Consider the following 23935-nt stretch of genomic DNA (forward strand, 5'->3'; position numbering starts at 1 on the left):
TTGAAAAGTTCTTAGTTACACCGGTCATAAGATTGTATCATGTACAAAAAGAGTTAAGTCTAGCAGTTGCAACACATCAACAATCAGAACACAAAAAGTTGTTGCCAAATCAGAAAAGGCAATCCAAAATAACATGGTCAGCTAGTTCATCAACCCAGTTGGATTCATTCAAAATCAACAAATTGGACCAACAGCTCCACTTCTGGGTGGGTACTGGAGATCTCAAAGACAGCCAGCTTGGGCACACTTATGTTACACTTGCGCAAGAAACCCACCCACCCTTGGCTAATGGTGCCACAATTGCGCCTTCTTTTGCCCTCGTATTTGCTGTAGACGGCCCGGACGGAAATCTCCCCCGATCTGAGAGTGACCATGACACCATCGTTGACGTCGTCTCCAAAGTGCGGCACATTTAGCTGGGCAAACCAAAATGGAGAAGGAGATGAAGTTAAGGACATGTGTAACATGAATGCAATGTGCATGCAGTCAAACAGAATGAAACGACAACTACTGACGATGGCATTATGAACAATTAGCATGCAATTGGGTGCTTCTTTCCCTAAACAATGGAATTTAAGTATTTAACAACAACATACATTACCAACAAATTTTTGTAATGAATTTGAAGTCAACAACCGATCCACCAGATAGCCAACCATTAACAATTAAGCAACAGCAGAGGACAGAAGATGTGGAACACGTAGAAGGGCACACATGCCAACAAAGTAAGGACCAGCGAAAGAACAACACTTTATATAGACCAGGTAGGCCGCCACATTACTTTTAATAGAGGGAACAGCAGGGGAACAAAACAGATAATGCGGTCCCCAAAGTTAAACAACGTAACACGTGCATATATAGTGGAGAGGGAAAGCCATTACCAGGAAGTGGGTGCCCAAGAGCCTTTTTGTGATGTGCATGATGAAGAAGGGGTGCTCGGACAGAAATGTCTGCTCCACCTCAGCTGCAGCTGCGCTCCTGGGGACATTGATGCACCCCGTTTGACGCCGGGGCGCTTCAGGAGCGCGTGTACGGTTCCGTGGAACCTTCGGGGGTGTGATGTCGTCGGCTTCATCACCGGACGTAACATACGTCCTCTCCACACCCGGTGACTGAAAGATGCGAATGCTGAAGTCGTCTCTGCCCTTGTGCTTGAACAGCAGAATGTTAGATGGTTGTAGCTTGTATTCATGATAGAACCTTTGCCATCCCCTGCCGAGAGTGATCTCTTTCCACCCCTTGGGTCTGCATGCAATCTTGTAGGTATGGTTTGACCCATCGGCGACCGTGACATAGAGATGGTTGCTACCTTTGGGGAGGAGCCCATTCGGTAACGGTAGACGCTGCATATAAGGGCACATGAGGAGTCGGCGTAAGAGATAGAACAAAATGCGGAGAGGAGAGTCAGAAATAATGGAAAGAACAGAAGAGCAAGCTTTAACCTACCATCGGTCGCGACGGATCTCCTGCCGCTTTGATAACCCTAACGATGTCACCTTTCGCGTGTTCTCGTACCATTTTCTCGTCCAGGCACCAACAGAGAAGAAGGGGATATTCTTAGTTAGGAGAACAACACCAACAGAGTGGACAGCGTGTGAATCGAGCGGATATGAAGGGTGAATCCTATCTAATTAATTAATTTAGTCAGAGTTCCACCCCTTAGCACTGTGTGCCATCACCCTTCCATAAAGTCTTCCTCGAGAAGCCAAAAAGTTTCGTGCTTGATGGGTCAGATGGGAATGTTTTTTTTGTGGTTGTGTTAAGCGAGACTTTGGATTTTAAAACAATTTTGTCCTGGCTCCGTCTCCATTAGAAGGCCATAGCCCATAACCAATCGATACGCTCAAAAAACACATGGAACCATATATTGTGGGCATAAACTTGACCATTAACTTGACCATTAACTTCAACCTCTCGGACCTAACCCCGAAGAGGTCATCCAAGATTTTCCCAAGCCTAGCCTCCCAAATTTCCTCTCTCCTGACAAGTTCGGCCTCAACGAAGTCACATTCCAAGGACTTCTAATCTGTACGGACGATGTCGGTCAGCTTGGACATTGGCTGTTCTGTGAGGTAGACGGGACTAACGGCGTGGTCGGTGACGGTCTCCTTAGACATTTTCTTGGAGGTACACAGCGGAGAGAGCAGTGGATGGTGGCAGGAAATAAGGAGGGGGATATGGATAGACAGAGAGGTGAGAGAAGGAGTTACCGCAGAGAAGAACTGGGAAAGAAGAGATAACAAATTTAATGTAGTTTTAAATTTAAATTTAAAGTTATTTTTCAGCGTTCAGGTTTTAAACCTACGTTTAAGATGTCTTCGATTCCTGTGCCAAACCAAAAAACGAAGCATCGGTTACAGTGGGCGTAAATGAAAATAATTCCGAATGTTTATTCCGGTAGTGTAAAACCGATTTGCAAGGATAACTCGATAGACAGGTCTTTCATAACGCACCCGTAAATAGTTGCCGAAATGTTCTGGAATCATAAGTTGGAAACGTTAAATGCTAACGGCTCAAGACAATTCCGTAATTTTGTTTAAACCGCTCAAACGACTTGTTTTATTTGGGTGAATTACAGGCAGAGGGGCTGAGTTATGAGTAACAACAAACAATTCACGATAAGCAGAGAACGAACCGATGAAAGTAGATATAATAATCGCTACGGAGTTTTAATTAGCTTTTCATAAGATCAAAAGGACGACGAAACAAACAAACCAGATAGATCATTCAATGCTTTGGTCATCGACAAAAAACCAAAACAACATAAAGATGTCACCCATGTGAACCAGTTCAAATACCTCCGTCACTGTCTTCATCCTGCTCCGGTCGAACGCCTGCCTGGCGGGACAAAGATTTCTCCTTGGCTTTCAAAACATCGACGACACTGTTTGCCAGGAGTCGCCAATTTGAGCTTTCCGCCATCATTTCGGTTGCTTTGTCATACAGTCGTCGACCGCCCGCGTCATATTGTTGCAAGTTCCTGCGAAGCAACTTTTCATCCCGTCGCCGTGCCTTCTTCTCTTCCTCCAGTTGATCCTCCTTTTGCTTCAATTTGACCATTAAGTCTACGTTCTTGGCATCGACCTGGAAGAGTTCCTTTGCCGCTTTTTCAATCCTAGCCTTCCATAACTCCTCCCTCCTGACAAGTTCGGCCTCAACGAGGTCAAAATCCGCGGACTGTTCATCTGTACAGAAGATGTTGATCAGATTAGACATCGGCTCTTCCGTGAAGTCGATGGGACTAATGGTGGGGTCGGTGACGGTCTCCTTCGACATTTTCTCAGAAGTACACAGTGGAGAGAGCAGTGGAGGGCGGCAGAAATAAGGAAGAGGATAAGGATAGACGGAGAGGTGAGAGAAGGAGTTACGGCAGAGAATAACTGGGAAAGAAGCATTGGGAGGTAGGGTTTGTCATTAAGGGGCACGTATACATATACCGTGTAAATTGGGAAGCTTCGTCGAATAAACGAGTAATTAATGTACTTGGTTTATTTTTGGGAAAATAAACGATTTATATTTAAAAACTAGTTCGATGGAAGAAAAAAAAAGGAACATTTTGCGTTAATATAGTTTTAAATTTGTTTTTCAATTGCCCTTCAATGCTCAGCTTTAATAATTACGTCTAGGATCTCCTCGATTCACGTGCCAAACCCACAGATGGAGCATCGGTTACAGTGGGCATAAATGAAGGCGTATGTGGCACGGTACCCGACTTATCTGGTAAGGCGTTTTACAGTATATAATCTCCCTCCCCAGCGTTCCCTCATCGCGTCTGGTCTTCTATGCTAACAACGCAAGATAATTCCCTAATTATGTATCAACCCCTCAGATAATTCCCCGTTTTTTGCTTGGGGCTGTGAACTATCAGATACGTATACATTTAATTGATACAAAACAGCCCAAAAAATTGTTAACTCAATGGCGAGTCGCCGAAATGCGTGTTTTGCATATTTATGGGAAATTATTTCAATTTAAATCAACTCAAATTATTACTAACAATACAGGAGATGAGAAGATATTGATAGTTAACCGCATCTGGATTAAGCGAAATTATACTGACTAGAAGCATAGAGTATTAATCTACCGAAACAATGCCATTCAAAATGGAAATGACTCAAATTTGGTTGTTGACGTGTAGTCGTCATTGGCGAGGAAGGATAAACTGATTAACAATTCAATATTAACGGATTTTCGAAATCGAACCGATGAAAGTAGATATAATAATCGCTGCCAAGTTTTAATTAGCATTTCAAAAGATCAAAAGGGCGACCTAACAAACAAACTAAATAGATCGTTCAGGGCTTCAGGTTTCGACAGAAACCAACGCAACATAGAGATGTCACACATGTGCACCAGGTCAAATTCCTCCGTCCCTGTGGTCACTCTGCTCCGGTTGAACGCCTAATGGAGGGGACAAAGATTTCTCCTTGACCTCCAAAACATCGACGACCCTTTGTGCCAGGTCACGCCACTTTGAGCTTTCGGCCATCATTTCGTTTGCTTTGTCATACATTTGGCGAACGGTCGCTTCACACTGTTGCTGCTCCATGCGCAGAAACTTTTCCTCCATACGCCTTGCCTTCTCCTCTTCCTCCAGTTGATCCTCCTTCTTGTTCAACTTGACCATTAACTTCAAATTCTCGGACCTGACCCTGAAGAGTTGCTGTGATATTGTTTCAACGCTAGCCTCCCAAATTTCCTCCCTCCTGACAAGTTCGGCTTGAACGAAGTCACATACCAGGAACTTTTCATCTGTACGGACGATGTCGATCAGTTTGGCCATGGGCTGTTCCTTGAGGTAGACGGGACTGACGCCGTTGTCGTTGACGGTCTCCTTCGACATTTTCTCGGTAGTACACAACGGAGAGAGCAGTGGAGGGTGGCAGAAATAAGGAGGTGGATAAGGATAGACGGAGAGGTGAGAGAAGGAGATACAGCAGAGAAGAACTGGGAAAGAAGCATTGAGAGGGATAGGGTTTGTCATTAACGTGCAGTGTAGGCCCTATAGTGTAAAGTGAGAAGCTGCTTCGAATACTTTTTTTTCCATAGAAAATGTGTAATTAATGTACGTCGTTTTTTTTTTGAAAAAATAAAATATTTATATTTAACGAAAAAGAAGGGATAACAAATTTAATGTAGTTTTAAATTTAAATTTAAAGTTATTTTTCAGCGTTCAGGTTTTAAACCTACGTTTAAGATGTCTTCGATTCCTGTGCCAAACCTAAAAACGAAGCATCGGTTACAGCGGGCGTAAATGAAGGCATGCGTGGCACGGATCCTGACTTATCTGGTGAGCCGTTTTGCAGTTTATAAGTTCACTACCCAGTTTTCCTTCATCGCATCTGGTGATCCATACTAACGACGGTCCTCCTGTAAACTTCCCCTTCCACCACCTATTCAATAAATTTAGATCAAATAGGATGAGATCTAGTGCAACCACCGAGAAAGGCAGAATAAGAGAGAATGCCGGATATGGGAGAAGGAAAGGGAAAGGGAAAGGGAAAGGGGTCCCACCACGCGTCTGTCCGCTGACTCTGCTGCCTCGCGAAATATGGGAGAGAATTGCATCAAGGGTTGCGTCGTCCTCGATCCAGGATCTGTTTAACATGCAGGCGACCTGCAAGGTATTTTTGGACACAGGCCGCTCATCTGCGGTGTACAAGGTGGCCTCCATGGCGGAGATACCCGTCGTTTTCGGTTATGACTTGGAGGACCGTCCTGAGGATGGGTTCCTTTATGTAAGCGCGCGCGCGCAGGAAATCCAGGCGCTATATTCCGTATAGGGATAAGAGAATTCTGCTGGATGGGCCGACACATCGCTGGGGTCGACACCCTGCTTGAAGCCGCCGATGCGGGTGATGTCCAAGCCCGCTACATGTGTGCGATGCTGCTGTTGACGCCAGGTGTTGGGGACGGGGCGGACGCTGGAATGGGGGTTGAAATGTTTGAGAACGTGCTGACTGCTGGAAAAATCGAAATGTGCTGAGAACTCTTCGGGCAGTTGTTCGCAAATCCACTGATTGGGGTGCACCCGTCGGATCCAGGGAAGCCCGTCGTCTGCCGGTCAAGCGTCTGTCCGACCCGCGGGACCATGGGTGCCACCAACGATTCCTCGACTGTGTCCTGCGTCCACTGCCTTGCCGAGTTTGAGGTGTTGCATTTCTTTAGTCTATTTACTTTCAGATGAAGTTTCGCTGTAACCAAAGCTGAATGTATTTTATTGTTAATGAGTCGGGTGTTTGGGTTGGGTGGCCTTGTAAATCCCCGCTTTCGTGGACCAGATAAGTAACATATTTGAACCGATGCATATCACCGTGTTCAAACATTTAAACGGTCACACGCATAACCTTCGATAGAAGCACTATTTCATAACTTCATTAGCTAATAGGCCAAGCCGAATAAATAAAAAAAAAAAACGGGCCATAAAAGTTCAATATTAGCGTTGGGACTAAACAGTACAATAGTAATCCTAAACATACATTGCCGGGGATGGGAGGGGTCGGTTTATGGTGTCTCCATCCCGTTGTTGCACTGACCCGTAAGACCTGGGACTTCACCTGTCCAGCAAAACGTCGGCCATCTGCTGTATGATTTAATTACAATAAATGCTTCTTTAATCAATATAATTATTATAATATATGAATGCATCGGTAAACGAAAACATCTAGGAAAACATATGCGGTACTGAACCACGGGCAACCCCCCTCCCCCTACCCCCCGAACGGCAGTATATTATATTAAAAGCAAAATGCCACAAGGGCATCTACAAATTCGTCCATCCTCCTTTTGTAATCTCCAATAATCCGTCCTCGAAGTCCCTCCAAATGGCCGGAAGTTCCCAAAAGGACAAAACGAAACTGGAGGTATCCGTTCAGCACGAGTGTCTGCCGAATCTTCTTCCTCTCGAAATATGGTCGAGTATTGCGACAATGGTTGCATCGAATTCGATTGAGGATCTGTTCAACATGCAGGCGAGTTGCAGGTTATTTGCATCTGCATGCAATTCTGACGCCGTGTACAGGCACGCCTTGGTGTCGGTGTTGCCGATCGCTTGCTTCCTCGACTACTCCGGTACGCCTGCAATGACATTTCTGCGTCGATGCGCCAGAGTGCGGAATCTGGCCGCTATGCTCCGCATTGGGATGTCTCATTTATTCTGGTGTGGCCACCGTAGAGGTGGTATGCAGACCCTGACCGAGGCAGCAGAGTTGGGCGATGTGGAGGCCTGCTACATCGCTGCGATGCTGCTTCTGTCGCTTGGTGACAAAACAGATGATGAGGTCTGCCGTGGATTCAAATTTTTTTGCGTCGTTCGTGAGTCCGGCACAGTCGAAAGGTGCAGGGAGGTCTTCACGCAGGTGTTCGCCGGCCCGTGGTCCGATATACCCCCGGTGAACCCAGAAGAGTCCGTGTCATGCCGTTCCGGTAGTTGCCGTACCCGTGGGACCATTGGTGATGACAGCGATCTGTCCAGTGTGGCGTGTGTGCAATGCCTGGCCGAATACGAGGTGCGGAAGTTCTTGGAGACTTATTGCGTTTAAGTAGTTTTGTAAACCCCGACGATGGAGATGCCGATCATGCTAATTGCTATGCGTACTGATGGTGTATTTTACCTTATTTTTGTAAACATTTTTTTTGTTAAAGAACAGTCTTTTCGATCAATTATCATGTGGAGTACACAGACGACGCAATTAAGTCGTATCTTGGCCATAACTTAGTCTGAATAATTCTTTCTTCTTGACTGGGAAATGATCTGGACCTTGCACTATTGAAGTGACGTTTGAATGGACATAAGACTGTAGAGTTAATCAACCTTTTCCACCATCGGAAGGATTTTTTCTAGGGCTGCGTATTGAGATCGCGACAGGGAATTTATGCAAAATTGGTAACTTGTATAGGCAATAGGGATTGACCGAAAGGGGTCATGTAAAAAAAGGGTACGGGATAAATTTTTTATGAGCAATGATGATATTTGACGATGGTGTATAAAATCTGTACAGAGGTTGAACAACGATCATGTGGGTATGCTCAACTCGAACCACGGGATTGTATTCGCATAATATAACAGGGCCAGAGATTCAACAACTGTCCTTTAATGAACAAAATTGCTTCAACATTTTAAGGAGTTTTTTATTATGTAAATACACTAAATGTATGTTTAAGGTTTTTAAAAGACGTATTTCGTATGATATAAAAAAAGGACACCATGTCTGTATTAATTTGTTTTTATTAGGTATTAGCGTTTGGCTTCGTCGTAACGTAAATCCCTAATTGTGTTTCAATTCTTTTTCAAGCTGTCGCTTTTCCTGCACCTCTTTCTCCAGTTCATCCTTTCTTGCCTCGAAGACGAACTTGGAGGCAATCAGCTCCACCTTTGCCTGCCTCAGTTCTGGATTGGTGGTTACAAATGTAGCCTTTAAGATCTCCTCCCTCTTAACCAGTGCCGCCGCAACGAGATCACAATCTGCGGACTTTTCATCTACGCGGATGATGTCGATAAGTGCGTCGATGGAGAGTTCCGCGAGGTCCTCGGGACTAATGGCGTGTTCTGTGATGGATTGCTCCGACATTTTCTCGGGATAAGAGGACGAGGACATAGTGGCAGGTATGGAGAAGGGCAGACTGAGAGTTGAGAGAAGGAGTTACGGCAAAGAAGAAGTGAAGAAGGGTTAGTAGTTAGTAGGGTTTGGGGTTGTGAATAACGGGCACGTATGCATATATATAGTATAAAGTTGCTTGGATGGGTTTTTTACGCAAATAACGTGTCAATGATGGGGTTTATTCACGAAAATAAGACATTAATTTAAGCTATTTTGCTTGAAAAAAAAAGTAAAGGATAACATTTAACATTTATTCAATGAGTAATTAAGGAACGCAATTAAGGTTGTCATGAATATAACACAAGAATCGAAAAGTCAACATTAAATTTGTGCGTCGTAAAACCAAATCAGTTGAATTGGAAAGCACATTAGTATTTCGTTCGTCCCTTATTAATTAATTATCTTATCTTTTCCAGAACCATCGGTAGAGAAACGAACGAGGCACTGAACCAATTAAAAAAAATATATATCCTAACAGCACAAAACGTATCGTTGGTGGTCGTGTGTCCTCTTTATACTTTGTATAACCTACGGCCTAAGTTGCTTGCAAATGGCTGGAGGTTCCATGAATAACGGAAGGAAGAGGAAGGCAGCCAAGAGGGTCGGAGGTAAAGGGACCGTATCTGTTGAGTGCGAATGTCCACTAAATCTTCTTCCTCGCGATATATGGGTTAGGATTGCCACGAGGGTTGCGTTGGATTCAATTAAGGATTTGTTCAACATGCAGGTTAGTTGCAAGGTGTTTCTGGGTGCAGCGAGGTCCAACGCTGTTTACAAGGAGGCGTCGATGACGGAGTTGCCGATTGCGTCCTTTTTAGACAACCATTGCCTACCTAAACATAGGTTCATAGAACGATGCGCTGAGGCAGGAAATCCGGGTGCCATGCTCCGGGCGGAGATGAATGAATTCTGTTTGTTTGGTGACTCCATTGGTGTAACTGGAGACGAGTTGGAGGGCTGTTACATGTGTGCGATGCTGCTACTGTCTATTGCCAATGAAGACGAAGTGCTCGTGCGAAAGGGACTTAAATATTTTGAGATTGTACGTGCTACTGGGGTGCTCGAAAGGTGTAGAGGTGTAGTCACTCACTTTTTCGCGAGTCCGAGGTTGGAACTTAAGCCGTTCTATACTGGACTGCCCGAGGTTTGTCGCTCAACCAGTTGCCGCACCAGGGGAACCATGGGTGATGTGGAAGATTTGTCCTGGGTCTCCTGTGTGCAGTGTTTGGCCGATTACGAGGTTCAGGTGTTCCTGCAGTTGTTTGCATTCGAATAAAAATTGTATATCTTGGGGTTTCTGTTTTCCTGGTTTGTCGTTTATGATTCTCGTGAGTTGTGTTAGCGTATGAAGCATTATCTCCAATTTTGTTAACTTTAATCACGGTTATACTCATAATATATTTTTATTCTGTTTCCATCTTCGCGCGTGGGTGTAGACTCAATGGTGCGAATTGGTTTATAGGTTTTCCCTCGCCTGGATGCTTAGTAGTGGAAGTGGAAAGGTAGAGGTTTTCTGTCGCGCGGACCCCACGCTCAGGAGTTAGCGTGTACTTCAATCCGAATTAGGTTCAGAAGCAGGTGTGCAGGGATGCCAGGGACAGGTGTAGAGGTGTGGTGTACAAAGTTAGATATGAAGAAAAGAGTTTTGTTTTGTCAAATCAACCATAAAAAAATTAATGCAATTAACCGAAAATAAAAAATTTACCATATTATTCGATAACTTAATTTGATGTGATCACTGACGGTTTTTAATCGGTTTAATATTCCATAATGTACAGAATACGACATGTATTTAATTGTTTTATCTGACGCTTTCCAATAATAACGATTATCGACGAGCTCCATTAAATTTGCAAACAACAAAAATGTCATTCACGTTTTCCAATTCCCATTTCTCATTTTCGGATATCTACGCAAGCTGGAAAATGAAATCCAGACTGCCCACCGGCGTTTGGCAAAAGGATGCCACTTCTAATTGTACGTATAGGTAAATATGGGTGTAAGTACATAAATTAAATGTACTAAATATCCGGTATTAACCATAATGTTGTGCAACGAAACGAGTTACGCGCTAAGCCGTAAAAATTAACTAATGTCAGTGTATAATCTAATGTTGGGCAACGAAACGATTTACGTGTTATACCGTTATTGTCCTTTTTATTTTTCCTTGACCGGCAGGAGAGTATCGGTCGCTGTGTTGAAGCAGGAATTGCGGATGCTATACTCCGACAGGGGTTGATGGAGTATTTCCGGTTTGCCCGCTGTGGCATTGGGATGGAACTGCTGTCTGGAGTCTAGACGGAGGGCAGCATCGAAGTAGGTTATGTGTCAGCCATGTTGCTACTGTGTAGATAGCTTCATCCGAAAATAGAAAGAAAGAAAGAAAAAAAACTCAAATGTTGCGGAAATTATATATAATTAAGAAAACCGAGTTTTACGCAGGGGTTACAGAACATGAAAAGAACAGCTAAGGAAATACGGAAACACAGCAAATAAAGACTTGGAAGGTAGATGCCGTGGGTCATATAGCCCCGACATCGTCTCTATTCTGCCCGGCGGTTTCCTGATAGTCAGAGCCGTCTGCCGTTGCCGCAGGTTGACCATACAGTTGGCGGACCAATAAACTTACCTTGATCTCCACAACCTCAAGCCTACCTTCCATTTCACGCCACGGTGCCATCTGTTGCTGTTCCCTTCGACGAAGATCGGCAATTTCCGCTTTCAAAGCGTTTGCTTTGTCTTCGAGTTCGCGAACGGTGGTTTGATGCTGTTCCATCTCCATGCGCAACTTCTTTTCCAACTGGCGGCCTTGTTCCAGTTGATGCTTCCTGATACTAGCCCTGACTTTCGCGGTGATTGCCTCGATCCTCGCCGTCCTTGCTTCGTCTTGTGTCCTACGAAGACTATCACTCAGAAACCTCATCCTCTGTTGGAGGGTGTTGATCAGGTCTGCGGTCGGATGTTCCTCGAGGTCGCCCGGACTAATGGTGTGGTCATCGAGGGATTCGTGCGACATTTTGTCGGATGAAGACCGGGAGGTTTGGTAGACGATAACGGCCCTTAAAGCTATGACTTTTCTCCCGGCAGAGGTTATGGATAAATATAAGGAATGGTTATGAATTATGACGGACTTGTGCATTGATATACATTAATGAAAATAAAAATTTAAGTTAATAATAAATAAATTAATACATTTTAATGTGGTTAATTAATGTACGTATGCTATTCCTTGAGAAAATGAAGATAATAATGCACCTGGTGGTTTAATCGATAAACGAAGAAAAAGCCTGGGAAAACTTATGCTGCATCGATTGCGCAAAATCCGCTATGATTGCAAATCTTGACAATGTAACGTTAGAGTAGACAGGAAGGGATGAAGGTCTATGGACTGCTATGAATAACGTGGCAGACAGGACTTGTGTTGATCTCATAAAAAAAACTTTATTACTTGGCTATGCAACCAAGGGTCACCGAATGTGAGGTTAGTAAGTGGAAACAATTGTATTTTCCATAAGTTAAATTTTTAATACTAAGCAGAAAACACAAAAATAAAAATGATGGCAAAACGAGACAAAAAGTACCAAAACGGCAAAACGAGTCAAATAGTTGGAAAAATTTTTACATAATAGTGATAAAGATATATTACATAGGATAACCAAAAAAATATTGAGAACCCATTCCTATCCAATTAGTCAAAGAGGTGAACAAACAGGATCAATTCATAATCAGCCCTACAATGCACGCACGGAATATGAGCAGCACCTCCGTCACCCTCGTTTACGTCCCACCCTCTTCCATAGCGTTGATGGCGGTAAATTGCACCCATGTTTCCACGGCTTGGACATGCATGCGAAGAACAGACTTGATTCTCTGCGTTTAGCCTTGGCAGGCGACGCAGGTGTCTCCACGTCCCCTGGACAACGCCGCGGAACACCAATTTGCAGTTTGTCAGGGCACCGGCCGCCTCAAGCCCACGAAATATTTGTAAGCCCTTGTTCTTTGACTCGGCGTCGTCGCGTAGCATCACCATCATCGGCACTGTGTACTGGGCTGCCGAATTGCCTTGGGCTGCGACAACGTGCATGGTTTCCATCCCCGCAAAACGACACCCGCCTAGGAAAAGGTCAGACACAGCAGACCGAAACAGAACTTCCAGGTGCCCACTCTGCCTGCATCGCGCTAAGAAGTTTCTTCCCGGCTGGTGCATGGGACTCACACTCCACCATCGCTGGTCCCAAATTGGAATGTTGGCGCATCTGTAAACGAAATCCTCATCCCCTGCATTACGTGCAGTGGTGCACGACATCCTGAGAGTGCACAAGTCCCTGACGGACTGTGCTGCGGTCCTTCCAGCAATTAAGGTCCATACATCGTGGGGAAGGTTGGCCGGGCCTGTCGGACGATACATCTCCTCCCCTTGTATTGAGCGCCCTCACACGATAGATAAATGGTCGGTTATGTGTAAGTACTGGATAACAGAAAGGCTCCAATCAGTTATCTCAATGGTTGTTGTTTACGGTGTCTTTATAGTCACCCGGTGCCGTGTGCGATGGTATCCCATCGGTTGTGTACTGTGCATCTACACCTACTCAGCTACAATCACGTCGTTTAGAGAGCCTGCCGGTTGAGTTTCCCGTCGGCTCACACAAGGGTTCCTTAGCCAACACGTCCCTTGTATTCATATTTTTTATTTTTTTTCATTTTTGTTTAACTAACCGATCAATAACTTCCCTTTAAAGTTAGGTTTTTTCTATTTCGTCGCTTGGGGATTTCCAAATATATTTTTTTCCTCTTTATGTTTTGTTATATCATAATTTAATGTTATTAATTTAGTCTAATATTTTAATAATATTAATTGACATTATTTAGACATTGTTCAAAATTCATGTTGTTTAACTATAATTTTAAGATATCTATATGTAATAAGTATCTGTTTACTTAAATAACATTTATATGGTAATAAAGTAGATAACCGCTAATATTATACATCCATACTAAACCGAAATATTATATGTCAATAATAAACCTAATATGCATAACAATCCTAAACCCTAGCTATGTCAACGAATCGTTCCACCTCGTAGTCGGCGCGACAACGAATGCACCGAATATGGTTGGCGCCTCCGACACCGTGGATGGAGCCCCGTTCTGCGGCCCTTCGGCGGTAGTCATAGAGAAGACCCATGTGGCCTCGGGTCAAGCATCTGGTCGAGTTACATACTGTATGTTCTTCTCCCTTATCTAGCATTTGGACTTCATCTGGCCAAGAAATTGTGAGGACTGCGAAGCAACTCGAGTAACATGCCGGGAGTAAGTTACCCGCTTCGAGCGTGCAAAATAGTTTCAAACCTTCTTTTTTGGCGTCTCTGTCGTCCCTTCGGAGGAGCAACTCCATTGAAAATGCGTACTTGGCGGCGTCCAGCCCATTCCTTGCTGTATTTTGCAGCATTTCCCATCCGACGGCGTGGTTACGTCTTATGTAGAGCTCCCGCAGCGCCTCCCGAAACAGAAGTTCCGGGTGACCAATCTCAATGCACCTCTCAAAAAATCTTCGCCCAATAGGGTCCCGTATCCACACCCAATTCATGTCATGTGGAGGTGGTATGGCAACCATCCTGAGCACAGTATCGTCGTCGCCTACATCGCGCGCAACGCAACACGTCATACGGAACCTGCACAGGTCATCAATTGATGTCGTCGCGACTTTAATGGCTATGGCTACCCAAACATCGCGGGGTAGTTCGGAGGTGTTACAGAAACGCTCCATTAAAACTTTCGCTTGGACTGGGGCCTGCTAGTGTATATACTTCACAGGATGTTATCCACTGACCAGTGGTTTTGAGAGTAGGAATGCTAGTATATTTATGGATAAGGGTCGCCCTTTGGAATCCAATTTCCTTGGACTTAACCGACGCATAATTTCGTTGGCGAAAATCCATTTAAGTTTTCCAAAAAAATAAAAAGGAAAAGGGATTCTACGAACTTGTATTGTAAATAGAAATAACATTGTTAATTGAGGGCATTTTTAGATTTGTCGTTACGCGCTGGTGCGTATTTAGTCGACGGCTAGGAGCGTTAAAATTAAATCTAAGTAAAATATATGCTAACTAATCATCATCGCATTCATATGTATAAATATAATTAAAGAAAATCATTCCTGGAAATTGCAATAGGCGTACATGCACGAAAGAGGAAACATGAAACGAACGGCCGTAAACACAGAAAGTCTTAATTTGCGAGTAACATAAACTTGAATCGCCACACGTGGTCGCAGTGTACCCTAATATAAAACTAAAGAAGAAAGCAACGTAATACTACCTCTGGCATGGGGGCATAAGCGTCACAGCTGGTTGAACCATGTCGCCAATGCAGTACCAGCCGGTCGACTTAGGTGTTCTTCTTTGTTTTCATCCTCCATAACTCTGCCTTGCCCAATACACGGTCCCGGAGTTTGTTGAATGGTGTGCTGGTCAGGTTCACCGCAGTTGTTGCCCTGATCTCGTTCTCCCGTAACTGCAAAATGGTTAACGATCGGGTTTATTGTGCCCCTATAATTTAATAGCCGTAATCTACCATTTTTATTTGAGCGTACTTACAATCCCGTCCATGATCGGGTTGAATTTGTCCCCCATGTTGAGCCACCCAATGACCCATATCCCTGAGTTCATGCTGAATGTTGATCCGACGAATAGACAGTAACCGTCAGTACGTATTATGGATAACATGTGAAAATCATCACTGTGATACATGCATGTTTTATTTGCTGATAACGTACCTCTGCCCACAATTAGGTATCCCTATGGGGCTCCTTATCGGGAAATCTCCGAAGTTGCTTGGTAAGGGCATAAAGTGCTTCTCGTAAACTGCTTGTGTCACGTTGTACAACACCCTTGCCTGCACGGACTGCGGAATATAAATCAGAACGCTTTTATGCACGCCGTGTTGCATGCTATACCAGTATGCCAAATTAAAAGTAAAGACTACAATCAAAGTTGTAGTTAACCGTTTTCCGAATCCGGTCTTCCCGGTGAGGCGTCTCGAACTGGTTCAGCGATGAATCAAGGTTGTTAATTGCCTTGTCTTTCAGAGACACGAGCATCAAAAACCAGTGGCCCAGCGCGTCCTGCATGGGGTCATAAATCTGCACAAGATAAACACGTATAGTTAATCCACTGAAGACACTTGTTCCTGGTTTAGATTTCGATGAACCAAAAGTTGTCCTTTAACAGACAAGTTCAAGGAATCTGGATGGCCGCATCCAGTTCTCCATGTAACGGTTGAGCATTAACTCTGTCGTCTCCCCGTTCAATATATCATCCTGCACAGACAACGCTGACGAATTAAATAAGTTATGTTCTATAAGTGTCAGTGCGTCGACGACTGTCAACGACCGTTAACGGCGCAATAATTCATATCGAGCACCAACGCCAGATCAGGACAAACTTACCGAGACAAACGGTGGTAAGTACCAGTACGCGGGCGACGTGGCAAGTATCTTAGCACAGGTCATAGTCATGGCAACCAGATGGATGATCTGGTAACGAAGAATAGCCAAAAATATAAGATAAACAAAAAACCCCGATGATGTCTCGCAACACCATATATGTGTTTTTCCTACTCAAAACAAGCATAAACAGGTGTCATACCTTGTCATCAACGTCATTTCCCGGTAGTAAGCTGTGTAAATCAACCCTGTCCGCGGACTTGACTCCAATACGGACAAGTTCCTCGCTATAGTCAGAGGAAAGTGTTAACGAATTAAAATAACCGCGATAAGCAGGTTTAAAGAAAACAAAGCTTGAGTTTTACCATGGATCAAGGTTTCCGTCGAAGACGTACGCGAATAAGGCCGACTGTCGGTTGTTAAAGTCCATGGCAGGAGTGATCTTGAACCTCATCTACGACACATGTTTGTCAAACATCAGTCGGTTAGCGCAGTTTTCGATAAACAAACTTACCGATTAGTTACCTTCTTGCTCGTTGAATGGGCAGACTTTTCCCTGCTGGAACCAGATCGCATAGAACTGTCAGTTCCATCACCGGAACGTCGCCGTTTGGCATTCCTTGTTGTCGATGGTGGTGTGCGAAACAACTTTCTCATGATGCTGTCGGTTCCTGCAAGGGGTGGAGTACTATTCTCAGGCGGATCTGGGACAATCGGCGTTCCACTAGCGATGCCAGATGCAACTTTCTTGGACTGCGGGGTTGACTGTCCATCCGTCTCCCCTCGGAATCCAACAACACGATGGTTTTCTCGGAGATTGCCGCAGCTGCGTTGTCGGTCTCCTTCTCGAGATCCCTCTGTCGGAGAATAAGCTAAACCGGTTTAGTATCACGAACACCTACATGACACGTTACATACATGGCCAAGGAGTAAAACCTAACCAGAACCTTTTCCACGAAGCCCCTCATCAAGTCCTTGACAATGAGACCGATCTTCGGAAACGACCAGTCCTCTTCCGACTGGATCGGGTCACCTTTGACTGCATTAACATCATCCGGCTGTGGAGCTTCGGCTGAGGTTTCGAAGTCAGCTTTGGGTCCACCGGGGAGCTACATATTAAAAAAAAGACCAAAATCAAATCAGTTATTTGTTTAAAAAATGTGTGAAGTACACCTGAGCAGAAGATTTACCTCAGACGCTTGTCGGGGCTGCGACTGCTCAACTGTATCTGCGTCGTGGACCTCTTCGCATACGTCCCTGCATGTACCCCGTACGTGGCTGTTAATGCGAATATTCGTCTACCATGCATATGCAACGTACTGCGTTTTGTTGTATTCTAAAAGTCATAAATGAAACCTGTCTAACCTGTTGTGTGTGTCACCGTCGGAGCGTGCTTCACCGTCGCCCATTGTTTTTCTTTTTTTTTTTGTGTTTCGAATATTGATGGTTTAGTACGGTAGGTGGGTTTATTTTAAATGCAAAGGAACTTGCAAATGCCCACGGCTTTGTCCTCCGTTTACGGAATGTGATGCGTCTATGTTAACGGTACTCGGGTGTTGTGGATGGAGTCACGGCTATCTGTTGTAATCGTCAAACTCGCGACAAATCTTTCACTCGTATGGTACGTTGTTATTTGGGCTCGTTTTATGGTGTGTTCCGTATCCAAAAGTGAATGTTTTGAGTGACACTATACTATAGAACTTCCTTTTGCAATCACTTATGCTATGACCACTGCGGTCAAATCAATCCAAAACTATCGAGTGGCCTCCACTCAGGCGCTAAGTCACACCATGCCTTCCCCACCCCGCCTCGCCATCATTATTTTAATTCATTATATCGTAGAGGCATGGGACTGCGCGCTATATATGTGATGGGCGTAATGCTGAATTTCCTACACAAGTAAACCGTCAAAAGGCATTCGTTGGGAGATGGGACAAAGCCAAAATGGCTAATACATTCGCTTCCTTCCGGTTCCCTTCCTAGCGTACGTATTAACCTTTTGTCCAAAGTTGTACCATTCATGTTTAAAGCATAAATATCTATAGAAAGCGTATTGTCCCATACCCCGAATTGACATATACACTTGCTCGTCTGCAGCTACCCATGCTCTAGGTCAGCGCGTCATAAAGTTTCGCCTCGGGTGCATCACGACAAAATTAGTGGCGGAGGTTGCTTTCCACTATCGTGCGCGGATTAGTAGCATCTAGTTCTCTCCCGGTTATGACCACCATTGCCCATGAATCTGGTTACGTTATTTTTTAAGCATAAAGCACAGGGTTTAGTTTTAGGTGGACTTTCCAGTGAAGTCTTGGAAAACGACCGTTGGATATAATTTCAGATTGAAGATTTAATGGATATGTGTCCTTTTTAGTAGACCAAAAATTAAAGTCGGTGCAACATAAACCCTAAACCCAAAACCCTAAACCTTAAACCCTAAACCATCAACCCTACCACAAATCCTAACTCATAAATCCTAAACCATAAACCCTAAACCATAAACCATAAGCCCTAAACCCTAAACCACAAACCCTAAACCCTAAACCCTAAACCCTACCACAAACCCTCACCCATAAATCCTAAAGCCTACACCCTAAACCCTAAACCCTAAACCATAAATCATATAAAATAAACCCTAAACCCTAAACCATAAACCCTAAACCGTAAACCCTAAACCCTAACCCCTAAATCCTAACCCCATAACCCTAAACCCTAAACGCTAATCCATAAACACTAAACCCTAAACCCTAAACCCTAAACCATAAACAATAAACCGTAAACCCTAAATACTAAACCCTAAAGCCTAAATTCTTAACAATAAACCATCAACCCTAAACCCTAAAACCTAAACCCTAAACCCTAAACCCTAAACTTAAACCATAAACCATAAATCACAAACCCTAAACCCTAAACCCTAAACCATAAACCCTAAAACCTAAACCCTAAACCCTACACCCTAAACCCTAAACCCTAAACCCTAAACCATAAAACCTTAAACCCTAAACCCAAAACCCTAAACCCTAAGCACTAAACCCTAAACCCTGAACCCTAAACCCTACACCATGAACCCTAAACCCTACACCATGAACCCTAAACCCTAAACCCTAAACCATAAACCATAAACCCTAAACAGTAAACCCTAAACCCTAACCCCTAAATCCTAACCCCATAACCCTAAACCATAAACCTTAATCCATAAACCCTAAACCCTAAACCATAATCCCTAAACCATAAACCTTATACCATAAATCACAAACTCTAATCCACAAACCCTAAATCATAAACCCTAAACCCTAAACCCTAAACCCTACACTTAAACCATAAACCATAAAATCACAAACCCTAAACCCTAAACCATAAACCCTAAACCATAAACCTTAAACCTTAAACCCTAAACCATAAACCCTAAACCCTAAAACCAAAAACCATAAATCCTAAACCCTAAACCCTAAACCCTAAACCCTAAACCCTAAACCATAAACCATAAATCATAAACCGTAAACCCTACACACTAAACCCTTAACCCTAAACCTTAAAGCACAAACCATAAAGGTCTGACCGTTCATCACCCTTTTCATTCAAGGTCTGCTAGAAGCACTGGCCTTCCACCGTCATTCTCACTCAATATTCCAAGTCTCACCATTACTACGTAATGAAACATCTGATGGAAGTATTGGTCCTCTACCACATTTTCAGACAATATTACATCTGAAAAACTTACTGCATATATTCCTTCTAAGTATTTTTTTATCATTTTATCACTATTTTTGCTGCATATATATATATATATATATATATATATATATATATATATTTATTATTTCGTTCATTGGATAAGCCGTTAACACTATCCAGATCATACAACCCCACCCATCAATTCCCAAATCCTCCTCTTATAATGCATCAAACCAAGGTGAGCCGAAGGAGCGACAGTAATGGGATAACACAGTGTGTAGAAGGACGACGAGCAAACATATGGTTGACAGTCGGGCCTCATCTGGAGCGGGTGCGGGAACTTTATTGGATTCGGGCGGAGCACTACTATTGAGTTGGTTCGGGGCGGTCTGCTGACCCAGAACCGCGGACAAAAAATTTAAAAAAGCTTTCCTTGGTATTGTGGCAGGACTCTTCCGTTTCATCTTCTTTGAATTTAGAATAAATCGAATTTATTGTCACCTAATATCACGATATTTCTTGAAAAATGATGTTTAATATTTTATTTTATTTAAGGGGAATTGACGTCTCTTGATGTGATGTGAGTGACTACTTCAGACGGCCCGCGGAACAAGATAGTCAGAATAACCATGATGCCCAACGCAACGCGCTCAACAACTATATAATACAGCAAATGTGGAAACTGTATAATATACGCTTCCATCTACTCGATTGCCATTGTTGTGGCTAGTCTAACACACGGCATTGAAAGAAAAAAAATAAATAGGAAAAGAAAAGCAACTTGACTATGGAAAATCAATTTCCGGATTCGTTGGCTGATATGGGGGAGCAGATCCTTCCAGACGATCTCTTGATGGAGATTTTCACTCGAACTGACCCGAAGACGGCGGCGAGATGCAGAACCGCAAGCACAACCTGGCGTGTCCGACTGTCTTCCGAGAGATTTAGGAAAGACAACACGCTCACAAACATTGGAAAATACCGTAATGTGTTGCTCCAGATTGGTGACCCGGAGAGGTACGGTTCAACCCAGGCTTTTTGCATTGTGGACTGTGTAGGCGGAGGAAGAGTAGCCGCGCCAATGCCAGAACAACTGGGTCCACGCGGATGGTGGAATGTTATCGGCTCCGATTGCGGTGTGATCTGCGTCCAGTATAGCACGAATGGTCCTGATTTGAGGCTCCTGTTATGGAATCCGCTGCTGCGAATCGCTCGTCAACTCGACGATCCGGCCGACAAACTACTTAAACAAGCCGTCATCGGATACGCGTTTGGATACCGGGCGGGAACTGATAATTACTGCGTCGTCCATATGTCAAAGAGGCACGTCCTAGACAGGTTTTTGCACTGCAATGTTTTCAATTTGGCAGAAGGAAGCTGGAAACACGCGTACATAAACGATCAACGTCTCACTCACCTTGACGAGGGCTCAGCTTTTCACCTTGGTAAGGCCGTGTGGGTAAACTGGGGTGGACGTGGTTTGACGATTGCAACGCATGTGGTAGTGTTGGATGCAGACACATTTATTCTGAGCAAGATAAGGATAAACCGTAGCTTAATTCAGCACGTGCAGGCACTGCGTGTGCTCGACGGCATCCCACACCTGGTCTGCTATGAACGATCCCCGCACCGAGGACTATCGACCATATGGTGCAAGATTGACTTGGAATCCATGTGCGTCGTCCCGTTCATCAAGCAAGGAGTTGCCGGTCAGTACGGCGTTCCATGGAATCCAGTGACGATCATGGGTGATCGTATGATCACAGTGCGCGAAAACAATCACAAACGGGCAAGAGGTGCTAACGGTGGTTTTCTGACGGAGATTTCGTTGGTTCAGATTAATTTACTTAACCGACACAGAGTCACCGCATTCAATGGTGAGTGGCCGAGTGACATGAACCTTCAACGCGTTATAACTGTGGGAGTGGGTTGTCTAGTTCCCTAATAGAGCGGCCGCTATTGTGATTCGATCACATAAGCGGTAGGCACTCATTGCGTAAATCCGTCGCGAAGACATGTGGACCAGTTGTATCATTGTTTGTATTCCGGGCATGCTTAAAATATGTTTTTCAAATGGATTGATGTGTATCATGTTTTATTATACTTGGTAGAATGAATATGCGAAATGAAAATTATCTTATTAGATTGAAAAGATAGTACCAGTGCAATCAAATCCACGCAACAATTAGGGCTAATCAAATCCATTGAACTAGTCATGTTTTCCAGTCGTGAACACCAAAAAAAAATAAATTACAAATAAAAATTCTCATCAAGCGATCTTTACCGGTAAAAAAACCAACAAAATGATCGCAGATATCAGCACGGTGATCAGAACACCTCGCCTCCTCCTCGTCGCGACACTCGCAAGCATGTTGTCTTCCATGGCCGTAGATGCTGAAATGGAGGCCTCCAGATCTGCCCTTGTTTCATACAAACTATGTTGCAAATAACGCAGCTCGTCTAGGAGTTCCTGTCTTGTCTTCTTCAACTCCGTGTTCTCGCTTCTAATGCCCTCGTTCGTTTCTAGCAACCTGCGAATGACGTCGGAGTAACGAGGCGGGGGCTCTGGATCGTACCACTGAAAGAACGAGCATTTCCTGCTGGTTCCGTACCCAGAACATCCATAAAATCTTCTGCCCGGATAGTCACATTTCCAAGCGGTTCTGATTGGCGACCTCACGCCACAGTGACATCGAGGCGTCGGTGCATCGACGGAGGACGAGCTTATGGAAGAGGATCCCTGCATTGTGTGTTCAATAGTTCACGAGGGGAGTAAAACACTGGCTTTTGAAATAGCCGTGCGCAACGAGGTTTCATATTCACCTCTCTGCTAATGGCATCATGTGTTCGCATCCCAATGGCAATCTTGTTGACTGACCCCTGTGACGCCAACTTGGCACGGAACGGTCGATTATAGCCCCCAACCGCGGGCCGGATGCATCTTACACCATGTAGTTGTTAGCTGACGATCCAAACCATCAACATTAAATATGTGACCCGTTTTCTCTGCATGTTATAATCTTTCTATATGAAAAATTTCGAAAATACTAATTCATATGTAATTATCATACTGTCAAGTAATCTCTTGTTATTCGTTGTTGTTAAAGGATATTGATTAATAAGTTGTTTTATATGTTTCTGTATTTAAAGGGCATTTACGTTTTTTGATATGACGTGATTGACATACCCATCATGATGCACAACTGCGCGTCTGAGCGCTACACTGTAGCAAAACTAAAGAAGTGTATAGCAAAATTGACCTCATGCCCCCTCATGCTATGGCAGGTCACCTTTTGCTATCTTAGGAAACACTTTGCAAAGGCTTAAATATTGGACGGCACCCGTGGTTGCCTAACCGGTGCAATTCTAAACGCATGTGATGCATCCTGCCTGGATGGAGCTGACCGTCTTCAGACTCCAAGAAAGGTGTTTGCAGACCCAACTTTTTGACCGACCAACAGCTAGCCTAGTCAAATATCTTCACAAATCAAACCATCTCAAAACACAACCATATCCACGCACAACCAACGCGGACCAACTCATCGGACGCCGACGACCGATACTGCAACCAACAATGGCAGAGAATGGGACACCCGCTGCATCCAACAACGTCAACCACGAGACGGCCCAGGTACGGTTGCGGTGCATCAACCGTTTTTTGTTTATTTATTTATTTATTTTTTGTTGTTATGATTATTCTACTCCCGATTCTTCTGAGTTAGAAGTATACCCGAACGAACTAACAAGCACCCAATGCTAGGAGGACCAGATAACACCGGGCCCCAACGACACCACTCCAAACGACGCGTTGCTGGAAATAATGAGAGAGGTGCTCGAGAACACAAAGGTTGGTAACACTCATCTCACTTTCCGCTCTAACTCAATCGGTAAATCCAGCCATCTGACAGATCTGTTACGATTTTCAATTGAAGAGCGCGCAACGCCGAATGGACAGGGTCGAAGCGAAATTGGTGACGATTCGGCTGTTGGTGGGCGGTGTCAGAGAGCCTGTCACCCAGAGGCTAAAGGAACATGCGGATAAAGTCAACGTAACGTCCGATGGAAATCGGATTGAGAAGCAGAGACAACCTGTCGCCGAAAGGGTACACATGCACAACCCGATGTCACGCACCTCGATTTCCAACCGTAGACAGTTGATGTTTCCAGGAACGATGAAGAAGAGACTTCATCAGTCGTCGATAATAAGCAGCGGCGGAGA

The 23935-nt window shown here is 44.2% G+C and overlaps 5 protein-coding genes across 5 annotated transcripts; 1 reads left to right on the forward strand and 4 right to left on the reverse strand.

Annotated features, from left to right (window-relative positions):
• Window positions 1–405: 405 nt before the first annotated feature.
• Window positions 406–17519, reverse strand: LOC130933977 (uncharacterized). Its single transcript, XM_057863568.1, has 13 exons — window positions 17410–17519; window positions 17235–17301; window positions 16943–17153; window positions 16570–16901; window positions 16410–16498; window positions 16247–16331; window positions 16048–16134; window positions 15832–15918; window positions 15604–15741; window positions 15376–15494; window positions 15197–15269; window positions 14919–15113; window positions 406–416 (listed from the first exon to the last, which is right to left on the reverse strand). Exons 1-12 carry the CDS (start codon window positions 17451–17453, stop codon window positions 14988–14990), a joined length of 1458 nt encoding a protein of 485 aa, XP_057719551.1. The 5' UTR covers window positions 17454–17519; the 3' UTR covers window positions 406–416; window positions 14919–14987.
• On the forward strand, window positions 6930–7541 carry LOC130933974 (uncharacterized). Its single transcript, XM_057863564.1, has one exon. The coding sequence runs from the start codon at window positions 6930–6932 to the stop codon at window positions 7539–7541; it is 612 nt and encodes a 203-aa protein (XP_057719547.1).
• On the reverse strand, window positions 12289–13008 carry LOC130933975 (uncharacterized). The gene has a single exon (XM_057863566.1). It carries the CDS (start codon window positions 13006–13008, stop codon window positions 12289–12291), a length of 720 nt encoding a protein of 239 aa, XP_057719549.1.
• Window positions 13645–14367, reverse strand: LOC130933976 (uncharacterized). The gene has a single exon (XM_057863567.1). It carries the CDS (start codon window positions 14365–14367, stop codon window positions 13645–13647), a length of 723 nt encoding a protein of 240 aa, XP_057719550.1.
• A 4466-nt stretch (window positions 17520–21985) lies between the features above and the next one.
• On the reverse strand, window positions 21986–23364 carry LOC130933978 (uncharacterized). The gene is made up of 2 exons (XM_057863569.1): window positions 23290–23364; window positions 21986–22456 (listed from the first exon to the last, which is right to left on the reverse strand). Exons 1-2 carry the CDS (start codon window positions 23362–23364, stop codon window positions 21986–21988), a joined length of 546 nt encoding a protein of 181 aa, XP_057719552.1.
• Between the last annotated feature and the right edge of the window lie 571 nt (window positions 23365–23935).

Source organism: Arachis stenosperma, chromosome 6, assembly GCF_014773155.1.
Source record: "Arachis stenosperma cultivar V10309 chromosome 6, arast.V10309.gnm1.PFL2, whole genome shotgun sequence".
Taxonomy (NCBI): Eukaryota; Viridiplantae; Streptophyta; class Magnoliopsida; order Fabales; family Fabaceae; genus Arachis; species Arachis stenosperma.

Excerpts from the sequence above, each read along its gene's own strand:
- LOC130933974 (XM_057863564.1), top strand. The coding sequence starts at position 6,930 with ATGGTTGCATCGAATTCGATTGAGGATCTGTTCAACATGCAGGCGAGT.
- LOC130933975 (XM_057863566.1), bottom strand. The coding sequence starts at position 13,008 with ATGTATCGTCCGACAGGCCCGGCCAACCTTCCCCACGATGTATGGACC.
- LOC130933976 (XM_057863567.1), bottom strand. The coding sequence starts at position 14,367 with ATGGAGCGTTTCTGTAACACCTCCGAACTACCCCGCGATGTTTGGGTA.
- LOC130933977 (XM_057863568.1), bottom strand. The coding sequence starts at position 17,453 with ATGGGCGACGGTGAAGCACGCTCCGACGGTGACACACACAACAG. Across the intron at positions 16,135-16,246 it reads GAAATGACGTTGATGACAAG|ATCATCCATCTGGTTGCCAT; the intron begins GTATGACACCTG and ends CTTCGTTACCAG. Across the intron at positions 15,495-15,603 it reads AAGACCGGATTCGGAAAACG|GCAAGGGTGTTGTACAACGT; the intron begins GTTAACTACAAC and ends CAGTCCGTGCAG.
- LOC130933978 (XM_057863569.1), bottom strand. The coding sequence starts at position 23,364 with ATGCACCGCAACCGTACCTGGGCCGTCTCGTGGTTGACGTTGTTGGAT. Across the intron at positions 22,457-23,289 it reads GTGTCCCATTCTCTGCCATT|GGATCCTCTTCCATAAGCTC; the intron begins GTTGGTTGCAGT and ends CACACAATGCAG.